A 25,926-nucleotide genomic window follows, 5' to 3' on the forward strand; every position below is an offset into this window, starting at 1 on the left:
TACTTGTGTTTTAGCCAGTACATACTCGAGAATTTGATTTTGCAAGATCAGACCATAACCAGTTTATAGCTGTCAATATTCAGAGACAATTAGCTTAGGTTCAGTTGAAATCTACGTGTAGATATATTTTATTAAGTATTTAATATATAAAGATGGTATTTTGGTTGGGTTAGGTTATGTTAGGAATTTAATATAATGCGTTCTGTGCGGCCCCTCTACCATAACTCTTTGCTGTTGTTTCCATAATTTCATTGCTAAAATATTGTATTTTCATCATATTTTGGTATATTTTAGTATGACCAACCTAGCCTAACTAAGTTTGTACTGGCTAATACGCAAGTGCCATGAATTTTTTTTTAAATATGATTTTACTGATAAGTGCGATAGGATGCATAGATTAAATTGGTAGATTAAATTGGTAGATTAAATTGGTAGATTAGATAGTTATTAAATCATTAATTGTAGTGTCCTATGTTTAATGAGGTATGTTAAGGAAGGAGTTGAGTGCTCGGTGTTAAGTTAGTGGTAGCAGGGTATATGAGGCTGCAGTTGTAATGTGTTTTTAAACCCCTTCTGAAATTAATGTTAAGCATTATTTTTGTGGATTTGTTTGGTTATTCCTCCTCCATATCATGCTTTGGCATTTGGAGAGGATGTGTTTATCTTAAGTTTTTGTTAATAATTGATATTAAATTAAAATAAAAATAGCAATCACATCAGCTCCACATTTTAATGGAGCAACTACAGCAGCAATCTTGGCCTTTCAACTTATTTTTTATGACAATCTGGTTTGAACAGATAATGGAAGTTGAAGCGGTACTTATGTGTTCTATAATATACACTTGAGAAGTGAAGTTTGGTGAATGCTAATGAAATAAAACAGAATATAACAAAAATACGATATTTTAGTAACAAAATTATGAAAACTACAACTAAGAATTATAAAAGGGAGGCCACCCAGAGCGCAATGTATTAAATACATAGCCTAAACTCACCCAACCGAACCTAACATAACCAAACCAAAATACCAAGTAAATATTTAGTTAAAATATAGCTATAGTGTAGTATCCTACCGAGCTGAAGCTAATTGTCTGGTATAAACACAGTGAAACAGGGGTATTGTCTCATTTTCGCGACACAAGTTCTCAAGTGTGTATTATATAACGCAGAAGTTCCATTGAAGCTTTCATGAGATTCTACCAAGAAACTCCTACTGCTATAACTAACACCTGCCCGCAACACCGAACCAGGTGGGACCAGCACAGCAGAGAAAACTCTTCTTCATTTTTCACAACCTCTTGCTACCACATTCAGAAAAGATCTGCTTTTGTTCGGCTCTAGATGGATGGCCAATACGCAGAATCTCAGGCAACCGGTCATCTGTTATTCGTATAATGTGGCCTTGCCACCTTCACCTTTCTTTCCCTATAGCCCTAAAATTGGGATCAAACCACTTTTTTCGTACATATTACTGTTTTTTTTACGGTCAGACAACGAGGAACTAAAACTATCCTTAGTCTATTCCTTTAGAAAACATATAACATGTCTTCCCAAGCCTTTTAAAATATTCTTGTTCCTAAGACATACTTGACCATGTTTATAAGTGCCTTCCAATATTCTAACCTTAGTTAGCAGACTTGTTTTGCTACCTTCGAAACTTCTTAAACTTCGCGCCTTTTGAGCACACTGCATCTAGGCTTCTACATCTACATCTATATCCAGACCTACATCTATGTTCCTTCTACATCTACATCCAAAATCTTCGCTTGTAGCACTGTGCTGGTAATTAAAGCTGTTCACGTCCCCACCTGTGTTTATTCTTAATAGATTTAATCCTGTCAACATTAATGGATATGATACACTTACTAACTAAGAAAAAGTTTTTTTCTAACTGAAGGTAAGGAGCGACATTAAAACTTAAAACGAATAGAAATTATTCCATATATAAAAGGGGCGGTCCCCTCCTCAGCACCCCACTCTTTACACTAAAGTTCTTTCTTGTTTTAAAAAATTAAACTGCGAAAAAGTGTCTGACTTCAGCGTAAAGAGCGGGATTTTGAGGAGGGGACAGCCCCTTTCATATACGAAATAATTTCTGTTCATATTAAATTTTAATGTCGTTCCTTAGTTTCAGTTGAAAAAGTTTCAGGTTTTTATTTAATTTCTCATTATTTTTTTAAATAACACCGGAAAATCTAGCGCCCCCTTCCCCCATGGAAATTTTCTTCCCCCATGATTTTCATTAAGGTCCTATGACTCTTAGGGAGTGTTTCCGCTTTTTGGAAAATAAGGCAAATTTTCTCAGGCTCGTAATTTTTGATGGGTAAGACTAAACTTGATGAAACTATAAATTAAAAATCAGCATCAAAATTCAATTTTTTTATGTATCTATTGGTATCAAAATTCCGTTTTTTAGAGCTTCGGTTACTACTGAGCCGGGTCACTCCTTACTACAGTTCGTTACCACGAACTGTTTGATTCCCATTTTCTTCATATGACAGTTTGAGCGGTTGAAAGCAAAGATAATACTGAATGTTGACTTGAGGTAATTCAGAAGCTTATGCTCTACATCCACCACTTACCATTTTGTTTCCATCCTATCTGCAGATTATGCAATAAATTTGAAACATCAATAACTGGCCTATTTCTACACCAGTGGATATACAATTTTTATGGCACTTGGTATTAACCAAGTGACATATGTCACTTGGTTAATACCAAGTGCCATATAGCAATCGCAAATTCTGTCGGTCTGTCGGTCTGTCTGTCGGTCCCGGTTTTGCTACTTTAGGCACTTCCAGGTAAGCTAGGACGATGAAATTTGGCAAGCGTATCAGGGACCAGACCAGATTAAATAAGAAATAGTCTTTTTCCCGATTTGACGATCTAGGGGGGGGGGCGTGGGGGCTGGTTAATTCGGAAAAAATAAAAAAAGAAGTATTTTTAACTTATGAGCGGGTGATGGGATCTTAATGAAATTTGATGTTTGGTATGATATAGTGTCTCAGAGCTCTTTTTTCAAATCACCACTGGATCTGATGACATTGGGGGGAGTTGCAGGGGGGAAACCTAAAATCTTGAAAACTCTTAGAGTGGAAGGATCGGGATAAAACTTGATGGGAAAAATCAGCACAAGTCCCAGATACATGATTGACATAATCGGAACGGATCCGCTCTCTTTGGGGTAGTTTGGGGGGGGGGGGTAATTCTGAAAAATTTGACAAAATGAGGTATTTTTAACTTACGAACGGGTGATCAGATCTCAATGAAATTTGATGTTCAGAAGAATATCGTGTCTTCGAGCTCCTATTTTAAATCCCGACCGGATCTGGTGACATTGGGAGGGGGGAGTTGGGAGGGAGAAACCTCAAACTTGGAAAACACCTAGAGTGGAGGGATCGAGATGAAACTTGGTGGGAAAAATAAACACAAGTCTTAGATACATGATTGACATAAACGGAACGGATCCGCTCTCTTTGGGGTAGTTTGGGGGGGGGGGGGGTTATTTCTGAAAAGTTTGAAAAAATGAGGTATTTTTAACTTACGAACGGGTGATCGGATCTCAATGAAATTTGATATTTAGAAGGATAACGTGTCTCAAAGCTCTTATCTTAAATCCTGACCGGATGTGGTGACATTGGGGGAAGTTTGGGGTGGGGGAACCTAAAATCATGGAAAACACTTAGATTGGAGGGATCGAGATGAAAGTTGGTGGGAAAAATAAGCAGAAGTCTTACATACGTGATTTACACAATTGGAACGGATCCGCTCTATTGGGGGGGAGGGTTAATTCTGAAAAATAAGAAAAAATGACGTATTTTTAACTTACGAAAGATTGATCGGATCTTCATGAAACTTCATATTTAGAAGGACCTCGTAACTCATATCTCTTATTTTAAATATCAACTGGATCAAGCGTAAATGGGGGGGGGCAGTTGGGGAGACGGGAAATCTTAGAAAATACTTATAGCGGTGAGATCAGGATGAAACTGGATGGGAAGAATAGAAACCTGTCTAAGATACGTGACTGACATAACCGGACCGGATCTGCTCTCTTTGTTGGAATTGGGGGAGGGGGTAATTTTGAAAATTGAGGTATTTGTATCTTACGAAAGGGTGACCAGATCTTAATGAAATTTGATATTTCGAAGGATCTTGTGCTTTAAAGCCCTAATTTTAAATTACGACCAGATCCTATGACATTGGGGGGAGCTGGAGGGGGAAACCGTAATTCTTGGAAAACATGAAAATTTGGTTATTTTTATCTTACGAATAGATGATCGGATCTTAATGAAATTTGATTTTTAGAAGGAATTCATGTCTCAGAGCTCTTATTTCAAATCCCAACCAGATCCTTTGACATTGGGGGGAGTTGGAGGGGGGAATCTTGGAAAAAACTTGGAGTGGAGGAATCGGGATGAAGCTTGGTGAATAGAATAAACAAATGTCCTTGATACGTGATTGACAAAATCGTACTGGATTCGCTCTCTTTCAGGGAGTTTGGGGAGGGGTTCAGTGATTTGGCGAGTTTGGTGCTTCTGGACATGCTAGGACGATGGAAATTAGTAGGCGTGTCAGGGAGCTGCACAATTTTACTTGATAAAGTCGTTTTCCCAGATTTGACCATCTGGGGGGCTAAAGGGAGAGGAAAAATTAGAAAAAATCATGTATTTATAACTTACGAGTGGGTGATCGGATCTTAATGAATTTTGATATTTAGAAGGACATCGTGACTCAGAGCTCTTATTTTAAATCCTGACCGGCATTAAGCTTCTTATTTTCCTTTTTAAATCAATCTATTGATTCATAGAATTTTGTTAGAGCTCATACCATATTATCTCTTGGCTCTTAGCTCTTCTCGCCTCGTCACAAGTGCCATATGAGCTCTTAGCTCTTGTTTTTTATTTAATTAACCAAGTTGCATTCGTAGGAAAATTCTTAAATGAATTTCGAATTAACCCCTATTGTACCTAATTAGAATAATTTATATTTTTCCCCAATAGAATGCAAACGGTTAAACATCTAAACGTTTATTCCGATCCTCTCCCAATTTACCATAATGTGCCTCTAGGAGCCGTTCTTATGCCCAATTTTACTACTTGAATTCAGGGCCGTATCAACAATTCTGTTGGATAGGGGGAGGCGTACCAAAAAATTAACAAAGCACACAACAATTAGTTTCCATGAATTTTTGGTACTTACTTTTATACGAATCAAATTTTTTTAAGAGGGTAGTCAAAGTGGGTAACCCTTACCCTGGGTACTGCCATGCCTCTAATGAAAATCAGTTTTGTTGTTGATTTCCCGGACGGACAAAAGTTTTTTGATTATGTTAAGGTTTCAGAGACGTGATAAAAATCTTTCAAAACGAGGCCAATGAATATCTTACAGCAGATATGAGACAAAGCTGTTACTAATTATATGATTGTCAGTCCTTCATCTCAACAATTTTAACTGTTAATTTCTTCAAGATTTCCCTTCTTCCCCTCGCCTTATCCCTACTGAAATATCGGTACATGCTTTGAAATTAAAGTATGTGAATGTATCAAGTGACAAAGAAGCATTACCATTTTATTTATTTTTTCATTGTTTTTTTTTAAGTAATGCTAGTAAATCCTGCGCTCCCTTCATGGAAATTTCTTCCATCATGACAAATTCCTCGATGGAAAGTTCCCCCAGCATAACCCCCTCTTCTCAACCCCTGCCCCCAACCAAAAAATCCTCCTAAGAACGCCTGTACACTTCCCAATAACCATTACTATGTGTAAGCACTGGTCAAAGTTTGTAACTTGTAGCCCCTCCCACGGGGACTGTGGGGGAGTGCGTCGTCCCCAAAGACATATTTATAAGGTTTTTCGACTACGCTCAATAAAATAGCTATCTCAGAATTTTGATCCATTGACTTTGGGAAAATAATTAGCGTGGGAGGGGGCCTAGGCGCCCTCCAATTTTTTTGGTCAGTTAAAAAGGGAACTAGAACTTTTCATTTCCATTAGAATGAGCCCTCTCGCAACATTCTAGAACTACTGGGTTGATACGATCACACCTGGGAAAAAAAAAACAAAAACAAAAAACAAATAAACACGCATTCGTGATCTGCCTTCTGGCAAAAAATTCAAAATTCTACATTTTTGTAGATAGCAGTTTGAAACTTCCACAGTAGGGTTCTCTGATACGCTGAATCTGATGGTGTGATTTTCATTAAGATTATATGACTTTTAAGGGGTGTTTCCCTCTATTTTCTAAATTAATGCAAATTTTCTCAGGCTCGTAACTTTGAATGGGTAAGACTAAACTTGATGAAACTTGTATATTTAAAATCAGCAATTAAAATTTGATTCTGCTGATGTAGCTATTGGTACCAAAATTCCATTTTTTAGAGTTTTGGTTACTATTGAGCCGGGTCGCTCCTTAATACAGTTCGTTACCATGAACTGTTGGATGATTAAAAAAAAAGTTTTCCAGAGGAAAGTAAAGAGCGAAGTTGAAACTGAAACTGAATAAAAATTATTACTTTACAGTTTATCAATATATATTCATAAAACTAGCACAAATAAATCGACCTGTGACATTTCCCTATATTAGTAGGATTGCAGAAAACTAGCCCTTTACTGAAACTACAAAACAATATAGGAGTTTTAGTTGAATAATAGTAAACCATTCAAGTACACTTTTAACAGTGTAAAGTAAAGCATTTGTAGATTTTTGCTTCTTTTTATGGTACTTGATATTAACCAAGTGACATATAGCAATCGCAAATTTTGTCGGTCTGTCTGTCGGTCTGTTTGTCTGTCGGTCCCGATTTTGCTACTTTAGGCACTTCCAGGTAAGCTAGGACGATGAAATTTGGCAGGCATAATAGAGACCGGACCAGATTAAATTAAAAATAGTCGTTTTCCCGATTTGACCATCTGGGGCGGGAGTGGGGGGCCGGGTAATTTGGAAAAAAAGAAAAAATGAAGTATTTTTAACTTACGAACGGCTGATCAAATTTTAATGAAATTTGTTGTTTGGAAAGATATCGTGTCTCAGAGCTTTTATTTTAAATTCCGACTGGATCTGGTGACATTGGGGGAGGATTTGGGAGGGGGAAACCTAAAATATTGGAAAAAACCTAGAGTGGAGGGATCGGGACGAAACTTGGTGGGAAAAATAAGGACAAGTCCTAGATACATGATTGACATAACCGGAACGGATCCGCTCTTAAAAAAACTTCTCATATTTATTTTTTCCTTGTTTTTTTAAATAATGCAAAAAAAATCCTGCGCCCCCTTTATTGAAAGTCTTTACCCCATTGGAAGTTTTTCCGTGGAAAGATCCTCCCGCGTAACCCCCCCCCCCACCTCAACTGTCCTGCCCAAACCAAAAAAATCCCCCTGAAAACGTCCGTACACTTCCCAGTAACCATATCTATATGCAAACACAGGTCAAAGTTTGTAACTTGCAACCCCTCCCAGGGAGACTGCGGGGTAGTAAGTCGTCCCCAAAGACATAGTTATTAGGTTTTTTGACTGTGGTGAATAAAATGGCTATCTCAGAATTTTGATCCGGTGACTTTTGGGAAAAAATGAGCACGGGAGGGGGCCTAGGTGCCCTCCAATGTTTTTGGTCACTTAAAAAGGGCACTAGAACTTTTAATTTCCGTTAGAATGAGCCCTCCCACGAGATTCTAGGACGACTGGGTCGATACGATCACCCCTGGGAAAAAAAAACAAAAAAAAACAAAAAAACAAATAAACACGCATCCATGATTTGTCTTCTGGCAAAAAATGCGAAATTCCACATTTTTGTAGATAGGAGCTTGAAACTTCTACAATAAGGTTCTCTGATACGATGAATCTGATGGTGTAATTTTCGTTAAGATTGTATTTAGGGGGTGTTTTCCCCTATTTTCTAAAATGATGCAAATTCTCTCAGGCTCGTAACTTTTGATAGGTCAGACTAATCTTGATGAAAGTTATATATTTGAAATCAGCATTAAAATGCGATTTTTTATATGTAGCTATTGGTATCAAAATTCCATTTTTTAGAGTTTTGGTTACTATTGAGCCGGGTCGCTCCTTACTACAGTTCGTTACCACGAACTGTTTGATAGTTGGGGGGGGGCTAATTCTGAAAAATTAGAAAAAACTGAGATGTTTTTAACTTACAAAGGGGTGATCGGATCTCAATGAAATTTGATATTTAGAAGGATATCGTGTCTCAAATCTCTTATTTTAAATCCTGACCGTATTTGGTGACATTGGGGGGAGTTTGGGGGAACCTAAAATCATGGAAAACGCTTAGAGTGGAGGAATCGGGATGAAACTTGGTGGGAGAAATAAGCAGAAGTCTTAGATATGAGATCGACATAATTGGAACGGATCCGCTTTATTGGGGGGGGGGTAGTTCTGAAAAATTAGAAAAGATGACGTATTTTTAACTTACGAAGGAGTGATCGGATCTTCATGAAACTTCATATTTAGAAGGACTTCGTCACTCAGATCTCTTATTTTAAATATCAACCGGATCCAGCGTCATTGGGGGGCAGTTGGGAGGGGGTGGTATTTCCTAAGAAATCTTAGGAAATACTTCAAGCGGAGAGATCAGGATGAAACTGGATGGGAAGAATAAAAACAAGTCTAAGATACGAGACATGCATAACCGGATACGCTCTCTTTGGTAGAGTTAGGGGGGGGGGGGTAATTCGGAAAAATGATGTATTTGTAACTTATGAACGGGTAGCCAGATCTTAATGAAATTTGATATTTAGAAGGATCTTGTGCTTTAAAGCTCTTATATCAAATTCCGAACATATTCTGTGACATCGGGGTGAGTTGGAGGGGGAAACCGGAATTCTTGGAAAAAGTGAAAATTGGGGTATTTTTATCTTACGAATAGGTGATCGGATCTTAATGAAACTTGATATATAGAAGGATTTTATGTCTCAGATGCTCCATTTTCGACTCGAATTGGATCCGGGGACATAGGGGGGATGGATGAGGGAAACAGAAATCTTGGAAAACGCTTAAAGTGGAGAGATAAAGTGGATACCTATAAGGACCACTGATACATCCGCGACATGTATTGAAAATGTAATCTCTAATGTTAATCCTGATTCCTCCCGTGTTGTTGTTAGTGACACTTATGACCATTTTGGTATGTTTTTTAGACATACTATTCCTTTAGAAAACAGTTGTAGGTTAAATAATGAGTTTCCTTGGCATTATGTAAATAAAATAATTCTCTTATGTTTTAAGAATGTTTTATCTCAAATGAAGTGGGATTAATACATAATATTTATCAATTGCACCTAAACATGAGGAGAGGTTTCATTTGTTTTACCAGATTATCCAAAGTGAATCAGAAAAACATTGTCAAAGGAAAACAGGAAGGCGTAAAACAACCCCAAAAAAGCCATGGGTTACTGCAGACCTTCTAAAATTTATGCGTATTAGAGACCAACATTACAAAGAAAAGATCAATCATAAATGCAGTTTCAATTAAAGAATATATAATAATTATCGTAATACACTGAATCAATTATTAAGAAAAGCAAAAAGAGAATTTTACTTGAGGAAATATCGGGATGTCCGGCAAAAACATGGCACAAAATTAAAGAAGTACTTCAGCAGCCAACGAAAGCGATCCCACTTAAACTAGCTAACCAAGAAGGTGACACGCCAAAAAGTGCTGATGATGTCTCAAAAGTACTTGGAATTTACTTCTCAGCTGTAGGAAAGCGTGTTGCTGAAGGAATATGTCCGATGTTACATGATCTGAGCATTTTTGACTACTTTGATCATTTTGGATATAAGGTTTCAATGTATTTAGCACCTGTATCATTCAGTGAGTTGAATTTGGTCATCTACGAAATGAAATGCAATGCCTCTAGTAGTGATATCATATCATTAAGAGTAGTTAAATATATTCTGCCACTAATCCAGAAGCCACTTTTTAAAGTAGCTCGTGTGACTCCTGTTCATAAGGATGGTAAGACAAATAATTTAGGAAATTATAGGCTGATTTCTGCTCTTCCTGTGTTATCGCGTGTTTTAGAAAAGTACTTTGTCTGCATATTTAGAAGTTTTTATGCATATTTAGAGCGTCATAATGCGTTAAATCCAACCTAATTCGGATTTTGGCAATGTTACATAACAGAACAATCGGTTACCTATCTAAGAAGCGTAGTCAATCAAGCGGTGGATGAAGCTTATAGATTTTTAGTAATATGTTTAGATATAAACAAAGCTTTTGACAGGTAGATCATGATCTCCTACTTCCAAAAGGCGAGTTTTATGGGAGACGTGGTCCTGGGCTTAACTTTGTACGTTCATTCTTAGCAGGGCGACTTAAAGTATTGACTCAAAGCTTTCATCAAGCTTTCCAATTGCAAGTTGAGTTCCATAGGGCTCTGTTCTTGAACCGCTATTATTCTTAACTTTTGTAAATGACTTAAGTCAAAAAATCTCTAATATCAAAAACAATTTCAGTAAATTATTCCATGATCCACAAAAAGTGACAGTACCGATGTTGGCTGATGTCGCTTATTTGTCTTGCAAGGACTGAGAAGGGATTACTTGAAATATGTAAACAATCGTTAGACAGAGTTTCAACTTAGATATGCGTAAATAAACTATATTTTTACCTGACTAAAATTATTTTCGTTATATTTTTGAGAGCAACTGCAATTATCCATGGATTTCTGGATTAAAATACAATAATGGCGATACTGAAAGGAAGTCCTGTGTCGAGTATTTAAGTGTTGCACTTGATGAAACTTTGTCGTTTAGGGAACGTCTCGGGAACATGTTAGCGATTTTATCACGGAATAATGGAATCCTCAAAAAACTCGCAAACTTTGTCCCGCATTGCATTTTAAGGTTATTGCATTTCTTTATAATACATCCTTATATTTTACATTGTTCATCGGTATTGTTAGGGACATTTCCGTCGCTAGTGAATCCAATTTGGTATCTCAAAAATAACGCGATCCATTTGCTCTGCAATAAATCTTATAGTAATTCTGTGAGATTGGATTATGGAAGACAGAACAAATTATCAACTATTGGTTTACAGGATTTTTATCGCCAGTTATTTTTGTTCAAGTATAATAATAATAATTTACCTTTATGTTTCTCAGGTATGTTTCAGGTTAGGTCTAATTGCCACAATTGTAACACTCGAATAAGCAACGTGCTGTCTGCTCCAATTGCCATTACTGCAAGGTCTAAGTTCCCCTTTATTTATCGAGGAATAAAATTATGGATTAGTAATGCTAAGAAAATTAATGACATCATGAATGACATACTAATACAAAATTGAAGCAACAGGGAAAATCTTTTCAAGACAGTGGAAATCAATTCTGTGAATATTTTGGCCCTATGTCCAAGGGCCGTCTTCAGCACAATACGAGAAAGAAAAAAAGACATTATTAGTTTTAATTCTCGCATTTTAATATAAATTTATTTATATATATACATTCTTTTTTCTTTCTCTCTTTCTCATATTACCCGTGCAATTTTATGGTCAGTCTAAAACTTTTAGTTGAATGACTTTTTACTTTATGTATTATATACATATGTATATATTTTGTTAAGTTCTATTTTTAGTAATAAATTTAACTAATTAAAAAGGGCCATTTCAAATTTTGATCGATTGTCTCTGGGGAAAAAGGGGCGTGGGAAGGGGGCTAGATGTCCTTCAATCTTTTTGTTCCGAATTGACATTAGAACTTTTGGTTTCCGGTCAAATGAGCCCTTTTCCATTCTTCTTGGACATTTGCCTCAATACCATCACCCCTGAGAAAAAAGAAATACATCTACATATAAATAAACATGCATCCATGATATTTGTTCAAATAAGAAAATACAAAATTCCACATGTCGGCTTTCCAAAATAAAATCAAGTTTTACGATTATAAATCATGTTTATAATTTGTCTTAAGTTTGGATGATCGTAGTTGATTAGCTGTCATAGAAAAAAATTAAGTTGTTTCTCAACAATTCATCAAAGAAAGAAAATTATTTCATTTATCTAATCAATCTAGTTTGAACAAAAAATCTACTCTCCTTCAAGACTAGAAAGAAAGACTAGAAAGCCATATGATGGAGCGCTGTTCATATATTTTGTTATTAGTTTATTTTACTTAGGCCTGTTCCAGATTCACTCATCCCACTAGTTTCATTTAACTTCAGACCTTATCTCATAAATCATTACTGCTAACTCAATAGCTTAATAAACATTAAGTTAACTCAATTTTAGAAGATGGATTCTAACATGTAACTTTTTTCTCAGTCATATGATGGATCGCTGTTCATATATTTTGTTATTAGTTTATTTTACTTAGGCCTCTACCAGATTCACTCATCTTACTACTTTCATTCAACTTCAGACCTTATCTCATAAATCATCACTGCTAAGTTCTAGATTTTGAAGAGAGGGGCGATGTATTTAGAGGAATTTTTATTTATATCTGGACAGCACCTAAAAACGAAGCGGAAAAGAATTATGTTGAAATTGTGACTAAAATGTCTTATTTTGCCTAACAACATTCAAAATCATTAACTAAATTAATTTTAAAGATTGACTTTAGTTCAATATGGGCAATATGTGTAGTATTCGGCAGAACTTGGCCTAGGTTCACGAAGCTCTACCAGTGAGTATCAAATAGATTATAAATCACAGCGAAAAATGAAATTAAAGGATTTAAAAAATGATAGAAAAACGAATATTCTTCTTTGTTAAAAACGTGGTTTCAGTTTTATTGATTTATTTTTACCTATTTTGTAAGCCAATCACTTTATTACATGGAGAGACAACTAGCCTCGCTACTTTAAAACCTACTAATTTTAGAATCATATTAAGCTGTAGCCGAATGCTAGGAATGCATCAAATGTTATTTTTTTCGCACGATATACCCATATTATCGAAAACCTGAATATTTTTGTTGCTTTTTTTACATGAAATTCCATGCCAGTTAAAAAAAGAAAACTTTTGAGCCATTTCATATTTTACAAATAATGTTTCTGTTTCCCCATAGTTTTACTAATTTTCAAGGTGGAGCAATTGAATTAGAACACCAGTGCCCAACACACCACGAACTTATATGACTTTTCAGAAGAGCATCTTGGTGGCACAGTGGCTCTAACCTCTGGTGGCACAGTGCATTGATGCTCTGCTTTGATCCCCATCAAACCCGGATGGAGATCCGGGTTTGATTTCAGCTACCGCAAGGCTGGGCAACACGCTTGCTATGTGTTCCTGTAAAAAAAAAGATCCCAAATTGAAACGTCTATTCCACGTCCAATGCCCTATCAATGACACTAGGGGGTTCTTATTCATTTACTTACCTCTACTGTTCAAATTGAACAAATGGTCCATTTTGCTCTATATTATTTTTTCCATTAATTTATTTATGAGAGATGCAAATGCGAATCAAAGAGGTACTGAGTACTTACCACTCCCACTGACTGTCAAACATTAACTTAGTTTATTAACTCCTATTATTCATGATAGCTCTTATGCGTTCAAAACTTTCAAAGGGGAACTTCTTTGTCAATATTTTCTTTAAAACATAAAATTGTATTCTAGAAATTCTTAAATTATTAATGATACTGAAATAATAAAAAAAAGGCTCAATTAGATAAGATATATACAAATAATGGACACATTTATTCTCACGAAAAGGTCAGTCAGAATGGTAAGAGATTAAGCTTAGGCAAATACATAGTACAGAAGGAAAATCTAAAACTTATACTTGACATGTTTTATTGTTTGTTGCTTGACCGTAAAAAAATCCATCGTTATTCCACTATGAAAACTAATAATAATTAAATAAAGCGAAAAAACGAGGTTGGCTGCTAGAACATGAGACATCAAAACGTAATACTGCTTTAAAAAAAGTATGTTTCACCCATCTTTGCAGTGTCCTTTTTTTATTTCACTCCGACCTGATCTGGCCAAGAAAAAATGGCACGGACCCTCAAACTTTTTATCTTTATTCCTTTTTTTCTTCTGATAAAGGCAGAGGAACAGATTACCGAAAAATTGTCTTGCTTAATAATTTAAATTTGCTCTCCATTCTAGAATTACCTATTCCAGAAACTGTTTTTCCCATATCTACCTGATAGAGAGTTTGGTTTGACGAACATTCCACTTAAGCCTTCTTTCGTTATTATAGTCCTCGGATTCACTGACACAAACATGCTTTTCCTTATCTGTGACAAGTGAGATGATTATGCCTGAGTTCTTACGGTTGGAAGGAAAGTTTAGACACGAACTTTGTTTTCAATCAGCATCAAGTTAAAACTTTTAAGTGAATTTCTGTCTTTGTAATTTCAATATGTAAAAGGTTTACCAACATAGACTATATTGTTTAGTGAAAAATTTCGAAGCCAGGGAATTAAAATCACTTGAAGGATTATCTTATCAGCTGCTTAACCTACAATGATTTTCGTCATTTTAGTGTACTACAAATATTAATTTTTATACAAATAAGGATTAATATGTATTGCTCAAATATTTTCTAATTTGTGCGTCTGAAAGCGTTATTTCATATTCCGGTAGAATCAAGAAAAATCAGCAACGCCAAAGGTGACAAAAATGCTCGAAATTTGCCTGATTTTTGGGGGCTTAAATGCCTAGTCTAATTAATTGTGGTAGTGGCTTTTTGTTACTCGTGAAGCTTTCTCGCAAGCCCGACAGCTTTTAACCGTATAATGCAGTGTTTAGTTAACAAGATAGTAAATAAACTGTAGTACTTCTTTTTAACTAAAGTTCAATTAAATCAAAAATATATTTTTAAAACTATTTCCTTGAACCTTCTATGCTTTTCTTAGTTTTTTTTTTGGTTTTCTTACTATAACCCTAACTATGAAAATATATTTTTTCCATAAATATCTTTATTGTTAATTCTATGATTATTTCTACCAATTATTTTGTACATTAATTGCTTGAATTGGTTGTGTAAAACCTTGACAATTTATTTTTATGTGGTCATGAGCATCTAGGAAGTCAGCTTCTAGACCTTATAGCGTTATATTTCTTTTGTTGTAACTTCTTCCGTTAATAAACTCTATTCAATTCAAATTCAGCATTTCAAGTTTATTGATTTACAATATATTTGTTACCAGTGAGTGTCCGAAATACTTTCCTTTCTCCTAAGATTTAGTCGGCGCTACCAGTCAACTTTTTTTTAGTTTAATGCTAGGTTTAACGATGAAAGGTTAGGCTATATTAGGTTTGGTTATCTTAGCTTTGGTTTGATTTTTAACCCATTTCTGATATTTATAACCAAATTTATCCTAACATAATCTAACCTAACTTTAACTTTTACCATCATAGCTTGCATAAGACTGAAAAAGCTGACTCGCAAAGCTAATGAATCCAAGCACAGAAAAGGAATTTCAGACATTCACAGTTGAATGTCGACAAAATGTTAACCAGATTTAAGACATTCACGGTAACATGTCGGCACAGAAGAAATTACACAAAAACAGGAAAAGAGGAAAAAAGAGTAATAAAAAGAAAAAAAAACCTAAAAAAAATTATTGGTTTAAAGAACCAATTTTAAAAATGTTTACATAAAACTAAGCCTTTTCATTTGTATTAAAAATCGTGTAACTTTGTGTAACTACTTTGGAATTGAAATTTAATAAACGTTGAGATATTTCGTCACGATAAGAATTCTGCTTAAAAAGTTCGGTCTGTTACCCAAATATAGGGAAATACTGTCTTTTATAGAAATACTTTTGGCTATTGTCCTCCTGCTACCTAACTAAAAAAGAGTTCATGCTGATACGAGATTAAAATCAAATTGTGCAATTAATTAAGTATTAACAATCCTGAGTGGGATAACGATGTATATTCGACCAAAAAGATGGGAAAAGAAAATTGGTCAGAAGTTGTTAACGGCTATTTTTTAGCAACATATATAGTTTTTTCTTAATAAATATCTCTTCATTTTCCCATAAGTACAAAATTTACCAATTCTCAGTTCAGCCTCAAACTCTATCTTAAATGCAAAATATTACTGCCTTTTACCTATATTAAAAGAGGTTAATAAAGTCTTTTGTTCCAAAAACCTCACTCATCAATTCGTGAGTGCTTTTAAACTTTTTTTAAATCCTCCTAAGTCTTGAGACTAACATAATCACACGTTTTGTATGCTATCCCTGATATTACGTGATGAAAACTTGCCACTTAAGTAGGCCAAAGGAAAAAAAAAACCTTGATTCAGCTTGAGCCAGATATGAGAATTCAGGAACTAGAGAGACCTTAAAAGATTAATAGCAAGAACAGAGGGCAGTGACAGTAATTGGGGGGGGGGGAGACTTGAAAAATGCATTTGTCTTTTTCCTTGTGAAAAAAAAACAGAAAGAAAATCACCTCGTCTTATATTTTACAAAATGCTTTTTCTTAGTGTCTTCAATTGAAAAAATAAAAAAACATTCTTGCCTGACCCCTCTAAGCTTTAAGAATTGGCAAACCTGACAGGAGGAGAAAAACAATCTCAAAAATAATAAAATTTGTTCGACGGATTATGTGACTTATATCCACTTTATTAACAATAAACAGTAAGAATAAATAATGACCATCAAAACAGTGCAACTGAATTAACAAACATGCTAGAATATTTAAGTATCCATTAGCGACGAATGCATTACTTTTAACTAAATTCATGGTGCCAGGCATATTTAAATGTCTGATTTATCGTTAGACATTTGCATAGCTCGATCACGAGGATTTAGATGGCTGTTAAACCCTCTTTTACAGGAGTCGACAGAGGTACTTTTAGGGATTATATCCCAGGGAAGACCATTCTAAACCGAAATGCAACTTCAAATGAAGCTATTCCTCAAATGCTCTTTTCTTGATACGTCAACATGATGATAATTGGACCATGCAGCATGTCTTCCTGTATGTCTTGTCGGTTGGACCATGGAGGAAATAAGTTGATATTAAAAGAGTGTGACTACTCATAACTGGTTAATACGTTTTCTCTGGGGAAACAAAGACGAACATTTTTGTGCTCTATAACTGAATCACTGTCGTTTGTCAAACAGAATTTGCTTGTTGAATCAGCGCCTGTTTATTTAAAATGAATAAATTGGAACATTGCATATCCAAATTTCTTAACGTTTTGCTATTAGGGAATATCTAAGTTTAGTGGTACATTGTACATGAACACCATCTGCGCCAAAGCAGCCCAAGACATGGAAAAATGAACGCTCTATTGTATTATCCATTTAACCCGATAAAATGGGCCGTCGAATTGGATCAATCGAACGTAATCAAACGCACCCTCTCCAAAGTTTCTCCGATTATATGCTCTATTTGATGAAGCATACCTCCCCCCCCACAAAAAATTGAGATATCTCTCTTTAAACCATACCCACACTGATGCATAGACTGCGATATCAAATTATTTGAATTATGAACATTAATATTTAAAATATGTTAATTAATCCTTTAACATTTATGAAATTAAATTTTGATGACATTAAATTGTTTAAGGATAACAAACAAAACTAAAAATATTAACGATCGGATGTTACATGTGGTTTCTTATAAACGAAGTAGATCAACTTCAATTGTCCTCCGATGGAGGCCAGTGATGTCCTCCGTCTTTTTCGAAAAAATCTAGTGAAAAACCTGCAATGTGATAACAGAATGCCTAGATGATCCTGTATGCCAGTTTAAGATAGCAAAATACGCATAAAATCTTTGAGGAGATATTGAAAATTGAACAACCCGGGGGACTTGAACAAATTGAGGCCCTGGAGGAGCATTTAAAAGTGTGTCAGTGTCGGGTGGCTTAGCGGTTTGACAAATTCGAAGAAGGATAGCTTTTAGTTTTTGCTTACTCTACTTATTTTCTTCATATTCTGTTAATCATAACAAAATATTTTCTAAAAATTTATTTATTTTTTTTAAAAGATGTTGTTCAAAGAAAAGTAAAGAGCTGCGTTAAACCAAAGACCTGCAGGTATAAATGAATTGATCATTCAACCTAAAACGAGCAGAAATCACCATTGATAAATAAATGAAACCCAAACGAATTGAAATACATTGAATAATGAAGTAAAACTCAAAACGAGTAGAAAATACCAAAAATAGGAGTTAGGTCACTACCTTTTATGACTTCTAAAGGTCAGAGTGTGATTTATAGTTTAATAATAACTATTTTGTATTTTGGACGGTTTGTTTTCTTGGTCATATTCACATTATAGATGAAATCTTTTAAAATATACTTTGTTTTCTGTAAAGCGCGAATGACGCTCTGACATTCGGATATAGTAGGCACGATCTCTGTTAGTATCATAATAGTTTAACTACTATCAATTTAATAGTATATACTAATTAGGGCTATTAATAATAATAGTTGAATTTTAGCATCAACAGAATCATTGGTAGGCTTAGTAGTAATCGGAACAGCCGTAGTCGATAAAATAGTGGTAACAATAATTGCTTCTAGTGTAGTCGTAGCAGGAGTAGTCGAGGCAGGATTGCTTAGGCACTATTAGTTTAGTTGTGGGACTTGTGTAAGAGTCGCAGTAGTAGGTTTCTGTTCATGGCAGGAACAAAAGTGGCATGAGAAGTCGCATTAAGAGTAGATTCAGTAAGAGTAGGAATGTTAATAGTAGCTATGTTAAGATTGGTTGTGGTATAGTTGTTGCAATTTGTTATGAGACATCGTGGCAGTTCTCGAAAGGGGTTGGACGAAGTCGTATGAAGGATTTCAAGGAAACAAAAACTTTATGGAAGGAGGTAAAGGGTAATGTTTTAAACAGACTGGACACTGCTACTTTGGGCACTGCTTTGAACATTAGTAGTAGTAGCACTAGTAGTAGTAGTATTAGCAGTAGTCAAAGTAAAAGTGGTCTTAGTGAGAGGGGTCGTCATATCATTAGTCTTGGTTAGACCATCTGTGAAACAATTAAAATCAACCCACATATGAGGGGATAACGTTTACTCTTTTATCCGAATGCTTCGAGAGTGCAACTACTCATTCATATGTGTTTGCTTCAAAATACATGGTTTTTGTAGCTAAGTAGGGCTTGTCGGCTAAAGTGTCTACAATAAGTGAATCATAGAGTACATAGTAGTGTAAGTTAAGAAAGAAACATACGACCACGCGGGAGTTGGCCTTGGAGACTGGAGGGCTTCTACCCAGTTTTTCTAAATACCCAGTAATATTTATCTAATTAATATTGGTCATCGAACATTGGGGCTCAGTTTGCACCAAAATGTTGTTCTGCGGTATAAAACATAATAAATTAGCAGTTGGTTTAGCTGGAATCGTGTTTCCTCCTTAAAAGGTGGAGAATTCAAAATTGCACTTGAATGAGCTGCTACTCTTTTTATAAAATTATTTAACAATATAACTATTCTTGACGGAAGATTTTTATGTTGGGGGAAGGGGCCTGTGAACTGGTTGGAACATATTTTTCAGGTCATAATAATATATTTTATCAAGATTTATGGAGGCCTTGAGGAAAGATTTAGAGGGATAAAACTTTACTGGTTTGAACAGCAAAATGGTCAGAAATGCTACTTTGTCGTTGTTTGATCCCTTTTGTTGCTAAGAAACCACATTAGAACTTTCTATTTTTGTTTAAAGGATCCTTTTTTCATAATCTAAGAGCACAGGAAAATTATAAACAACTGAGGAGAAAAAAACATATCCGGGACAAGTCTTCACATGAATAACATGGGTTTTCATTCATTTTCAAATAGATAGCTGAAAACCACATTCTGGAATTTCTAGACATGCTTAGCCTGATTGTTGAGTTTTCACGAATACCTAACCATTTCGAGAGTTATTTACTCATTTTTATTTTTTTACTTGAAGCAAATAAAATGTATTATGGTAATTACTTATTATCAGGAACTACAAACTTTACAATGTTTAATCATTTAAATCATTAAGAGAAGTATGTTTTAACACTGTCTTGGTTTATATACTGTTTCAAAACTTCTGTTTTTTGGGGGGTACCCATTATTTGTGGTCTGGTGCTCTCCTTTCTTCTTATCGTTCATTAAAACGATCAGTTTGATTACTCTAGCATAAGCATCAACATTAGCTAGCAGTAATAGCAGTAGTAGCAGTTGAATTATCTCGGATCTTTTTCTTGGGGGGATGGAGCTTCATCACATAGAGAGTATGGTCGCAGAAACTTGGTAAACAGTATATTTGATTACGTTTGATTGATCCAAGGTCTGGAGTAAGGCCGTATCCATGGGAGAGGGTTAAGAAGGTTTGACTCCCTCCCCCGAAATGTTTATCTGACTAGTAAAAATGTAACAAAAAGGAATATAAACAAATTTTTTATGCAGTTTTGAAGTTTTTTTCGTAACCCCTCTCCCCCTCACCCTCCCGAAAAGAACTATTTGTAACCCCCCTCAAAAAAAAAAAAAATCCTGGAAACGGCCTTGTCTAGCGCCAATATTGTCCGGTTAAATGGATCATAGAACATTTTTTCATCCCTTGGGCTACAGGGGTAAAGCTGGTATTCATTTACGAAATACCGCAAAACTTAGATATTCTCTATAAGCAAAACTTTTAAGAAATTTGGATGTGCAATGTTCCTATTATGTTCATTTCAGATATATAAGTGATGATTCAACAAGGAATTATGTTTGAAAAACGAGAGTGGTTCAATCATTGAGTACAAAAGTGTTCGTCAGGTGTTCGTCATTGTTTCACTGGCGAAGTACATATGAATCAAGTGCGAATAGGCCCAATCTTTTCATATAGGTGGACCCTAAAGACGATTTTCACAAGAGATTAATCACCAAGAGTTTTAGAAGCCCTAAAAAATACTCAAAACAAAAAGAAAATTTCTACAAATTATAGGACGCATCATACAAATCTTCATATGTAAGTGGAGCAGCTAAGCATAAGAGATTATGGAGAATTTTCCAACAAAAAATATGTTTTAAACTATTATCTTGTGCATAAACGCAGATATTTAGATATATAAGGTGGTCTTATCGTACCTCTTCCAACTAAGACCTCGTTATAGAAATTAGAAAACAGGGACAGAAAATGTAGTTATTTTTATTTAATTTTTTTTTAGACATGAACAAATGTTTCGTTTCAGATCTGCAAGTGATGATTCTACCAGCAAATTTTGCTCTCTTAACGATAGTGATTCAGTCACAGAGTATAAAACCGCTCAGGATGGTTTCCCCAGTGAAGAACATATCAACCAGCTAAGAGGAGGCACAATCTTATCATATATGGAAACTCTAAATCCGCCTTCACAATGGAATAGCTGCACAAATGAAGAAGTGGTCTTGACAGTTTTGACCACCGTCAAAGAAGCTATCCAACAGAAGAAAGATGATTCTACAGCCTTAGATCAGAATATAATTGACTTTGAAGCTATTAGCGAACTTGAATCATGTGACTCGGTATTAAATACTAAATGTGGTGTAACAAGCGTTAAGCCTTTAAGACTAAGATTAACTAGAAAGATGTCTGGAAGCCGGAGACCATCAAAACTGAAAAGACAGGTAAGAAGTAATTGATGAAATTCTCTGGAATTAAGCTTTTAGTTTTCTGTTCATTCTATCATCACAAATTAAAAGAAAATATCGATAGACAATTAAGCAATATTATCCAATGGCTCCATTGCTTGGGAGGATAAAAAACAAATAAAATTTCAAACACATAAGCATTTTGAAATGAAGGAGAAAAGAAGGAAAAGAAAAATGAAGATTACAAATAAAGCAAGAAAAAAAGGGATGCCAGGTTTAACAGTTACTTTAGAGAATTTTATATTAAGAGATTTTATGGTAAAATCCGGGAGAAATATATAATATAGATTTTAAAAGTTTGGGACGCTAGACTAGTTTAGCTTGTGTTTGGTTATAAATAAATAGCTGGAGTTTTTTTTAATGTATTGGAGCGTATTATTTTTTGGAAAACTGGTCAAAATTATCAGAGTTAGTCAAAATTTCAAGAACCGAATGTTCACCCAAACCTCAAATCGGGTATATACTTGCGAGTTAGCTATCTGTTTAAAAATACTTTGAGGCGTAATGACAAGTTCACTCCGACGCCATTCTTATCAAAACCTGCCAGTGAGAAAAGTTAACGTTTAAAAATATACTGTTTGAATATTTTTACTAAAATACTTAAATCTTAGGAAAATTCCAAAGGAGTGGCAGATCTGGTCTTGGCGCTAACACTGAAATGGTCTCTGCCAGTTTCACAGCTTCTGAGCCCTTTCGAGACATTATGTCAATCAGGCACGTAAGCAGGAATTTTTTTCGGGGGGGGGGGGCAAAACCTTCGAAACAGCAGATATAAAGTAGCACATTTTTTTATTTAGTAATGCAAAAAGCACGTATATCAGAAACTACAGATTAACTTTAATCTGTAGTATTGTAGGGGATGGGGGGAGGAAGACTGAAGCCTCAAAAGTACGTTTTAGGCTCAGGTTATGTTCATAGCGATTTAGAACCAGTGATTAATCTATTATATTCCACTGAAAGGGAAATTTTAGGGTTAAAAGTACAATAAGGGTGCTGTGGGGGGTAGTTTTTTTATTGAAAAACGTAGATTTTAATGAGAAATGATAGTTTCCAAAATTGATCCATTAAAAGCTGTACTTTATCCTGAAAAGGGGGGGGGGGTTAACGCCCTAATATCAAGGATAATTCTATTTTGCTGTGGAAAGCAAACTCTCTTTACAAAAAAAACATTACAATTGCTAATTACCTCAAAGAGGGTAAAAAGTTAGACAGAAAATGGGTTAATAATTAGGCAGTGACCTGACCGGATAATTACATGCTGTAAAATCCCACAAAAAAGGCTTCACACATGCATCTAGATTTTTAATAAATGTCCAATTTTACCAGAAATCCCGAGAAATCAGGGGGAAATTAAACATTTCACAAAATTTCGGGGGAGGGGCGGGCCCGAAGGCCCCCCCTGCATACGTGCCAGATGTCAATATTATTGTTATTATACCTATAAAGTACTGGGAGCACGGGCTTCGCCCGTTTCAGTATTCGTCACTGAGCAGGCTTGTATATATTTGACGTTCCAATCATTCATTAGCATAATCTAAGAAATTTTAGTAAGAATTCATTTCCTGCCTCCTGTTAATTTTTCAGAGAATCATCCATTTTAATGGATTTGTTTTCTTCTCGAACTTTTGTGATTCTCACTATAGCTACTGTTCTAACCACAGATTTCATTTACGATTCGTTGCGATCATCTCTGTTGCTTTCATCCTAACCGTAGATTTATTTATCGTTTTATCGTTTGAGATTCGTAATGATGCTTGTTGTTGTATATCTTCCAGGCACACATTTCGTATGCGCTTTGTTTTCATGCGTTATTATATCACACATTTTTCCATGTCTTTTGCTTTAGCTGTTCGGATTTATTCAAAATCGTCTTCAATAGGGAATTATACATAGATACATATATAAATACACAGTGGTTCGTTTAAAGGGAGAATATATATTCGTTATTCTTTTGTTTTAAGTCATGAGTTGTCAAATAAAAATTTTCAATTGAGTTCAGACATTCAGGCGGGAGTTCAATTCACTCATGATTCAATTGACATCACTCCCACGTTTCTCTTTTCAAAAATAAGGCTCTAAATGAATTTCTTTCAAACACATGACCTATCTAGATCGGTTTTTCAAGCCAGAAAATCCCAGGGTGTTAATTTTCAAAAAAGAATATGGAGCCGTTCCAAGAAAAAATGTATGCATAAATATATACACAGTTACTCTTTTAAAGATATAAGACAAGATGTTTATAAGATCGAATTTATGCATGTCTTTCTGACTGTCTTTCTCTAATGCTTTTCTACACTGTTCAAGTGATTGCAAAAAAAAAATGTATAAAATTGGTGAGCTTGCCCCTAGCCTCCCCCAAGGCCCTCTAAGTACTTTTGGCAATGATGCAGCTAGAGACCCCTCAACACATTTCTTTTCGGTAAAATTGTTCAAATTTTGTTTAAATAGTTTTCTAGGAGTTTTCTTGGGAATTGTTTACATATCTTTTTCGACTCTTTGCATATGTAATCAAAATTAATTAATTTTGCAATCTATAAAAACGTAGGGTAAAGAACAACTTTATTCAGCCTAGGATTAACTCTACTGTGAAAGTCATAACGATTGAAAAATTGATGTTCGTATTCATCGATTCAATACATTATTATGTTTTTATGACACTTGGTATTTACCAAGTGACATATAGCGATCGCAATTTCTGTCTGTCTGTCGGTCCCGGTTTTGCTAGTTCGAGTGCTTACAGATAAGCTAGGACGATGAAAGTTGGCAGGCGTATCAGGGGCCAGGCCAAATTAAATAGTTTTTTCCCCGAATCGACGATCTGGGGGGGGGGGAGGAAGCGAACTAGATAGTTGAGAAAAATTTTATTTGCCGATAAAACAAATTATTGGTGTTCTTAAATGTTGCTTTCTGGTCTAGCGGTATGATTCTCGCTTAGGGAGCGAGAGGTTTCAAGGTTCGAATTCTGGACCAACCTATTTTTACATGAAGAAGATGTGAAACTAGAACCGAAGTGTGAAAATTGAGGTATGTTTATCTTATGAATGGGTAATTGGATCTTAATGAAACTTGATACATAGAATGATATCATGTCTCAGATGCACCATTTTCAATTTGGATTGGATCCAGGGACATGGGGGAGTGGAGGGGGAAACGGAATTCTTGGAAATTGGAAATCTTGAAAACCACTTAAAATGGAAAGATCAGAACGGAACTTGATGGAAAGATAAACACTAGTTCTAGATACGTGATTGACATAACCAGACCAGATCCGATCTATTTGGGGGAATTGGGGGATTTCTAGTGCTTTCGAGAATAAGCACAAGTTGTAGATGCGTGATTGACATAACCAGACCAGATCTCTCGTCACAAGTGCCATTTGAGCTCTTAGCTCTTGTTTTATTTATGGAATGTTTCGATAACAGACTTAATTCTCAAATGAAGGGAATTGTCGAGGGGATTTTCCAAGGAAAAATTTCTTCGGGGGAGGGGTTGGTTTCCATAGGGGGAAGTGTCTGGAACTTTCTGGGAGGAGAATGGTTTACAGGGGGATTTTTCCGGGGAAATTTTCACATACTTTTATATTTAAAAATACTTTTTAAAATTGTTGAGAATTCTGCGCAAGGGAAGGGGAGAGAGATTGGTATTCCACGGCGAAGAATTTTCTGATAGAATCTTTCACTAGGAGAATTTTCTTCGGAAGGGGAGTTTTCAACAAGGAGGATTTTTCCGCGGTGAATTTTGTTAGTAGGGGAATTTTTCAGCAAGAGGAAATTTTGCATAATGAATTTCCTTTTTCAAGATTGCAGCAATGCGCGATGGGTATTGTAGTCTAGTAATAATAATAAAAAAAAAAAACTTATACATGCGTATGATAAATTTTTTTAATAAAAAATAGTGCAGCATAATCCTTCAACTTAAGCCTGCAACATAATTCACTGGTATTTAGTGTGATAATAGACACGTACTATCTTAAATATACTATGGCTTATTTCCTTTTTAGTAGCCTACTTAGCATTAATTATTCATGTTATTTTAGGCATTGAATCTCTGTCAATTAATGCACTACAATTTTAGTTAATCTAAATGGATTTTCCTTTGAAAAAGCACATTACTGCAAGGAATTGTAAAGGCCGGAACATTCGGATGAATTTTTCCAAAAGGCCCCCACAAACAAACACATTTATTTGGTAGCTTCAATAATAAATGCGAAAAATTCAAGAAATTTAGGATTTCAAGAGTGAGAAGGCATGAGCCCCAGAGCTCTCCTTAATTACGTCCTTGCAGATAGATGGCAATTATAGCTTGATGCGTCTCAATGATGTTGAGATTCCGCTTCAGAATAAATGTTGCTTCAAGTGTGGCTTGCAGGTACGCAGAGGGAATGCAAGTTTCCACTAAGAT

The 25,926-nt window shown here is 35.3% G+C and overlaps 1 protein-coding gene across 4 annotated transcripts in view; it reads left to right on the plus strand.

Moving 5' to 3' along the window:
- LOC136026961 (alpha-2Da adrenergic receptor-like) overlaps window positions 1-25,926 on the plus strand; it is a 178,778-nt gene that overhangs the window by 134,359 nt on the left and 18,493 nt on the right. For all 4 annotated transcript variants that reach the window (XM_065703823.1, XM_065703824.1, XM_065703822.1 and 1 more), the window contains one exon: window positions 21,087-21,501. In XM_065703823.1, coding sequence (XP_065559895.1) covers window positions 21,087-21,501 — 415 coding nt within the window. The remainder of the gene's footprint in view (window positions 1-21,086; window positions 21,502-25,926) is intronic.

This window comes from Artemia franciscana, chromosome 5 (genome assembly GCF_032884065.1).
Source record: "Artemia franciscana chromosome 5, ASM3288406v1, whole genome shotgun sequence".
NCBI lineage: Eukaryota > Metazoa > Arthropoda > Branchiopoda > Anostraca > Artemiidae > Artemia > Artemia franciscana.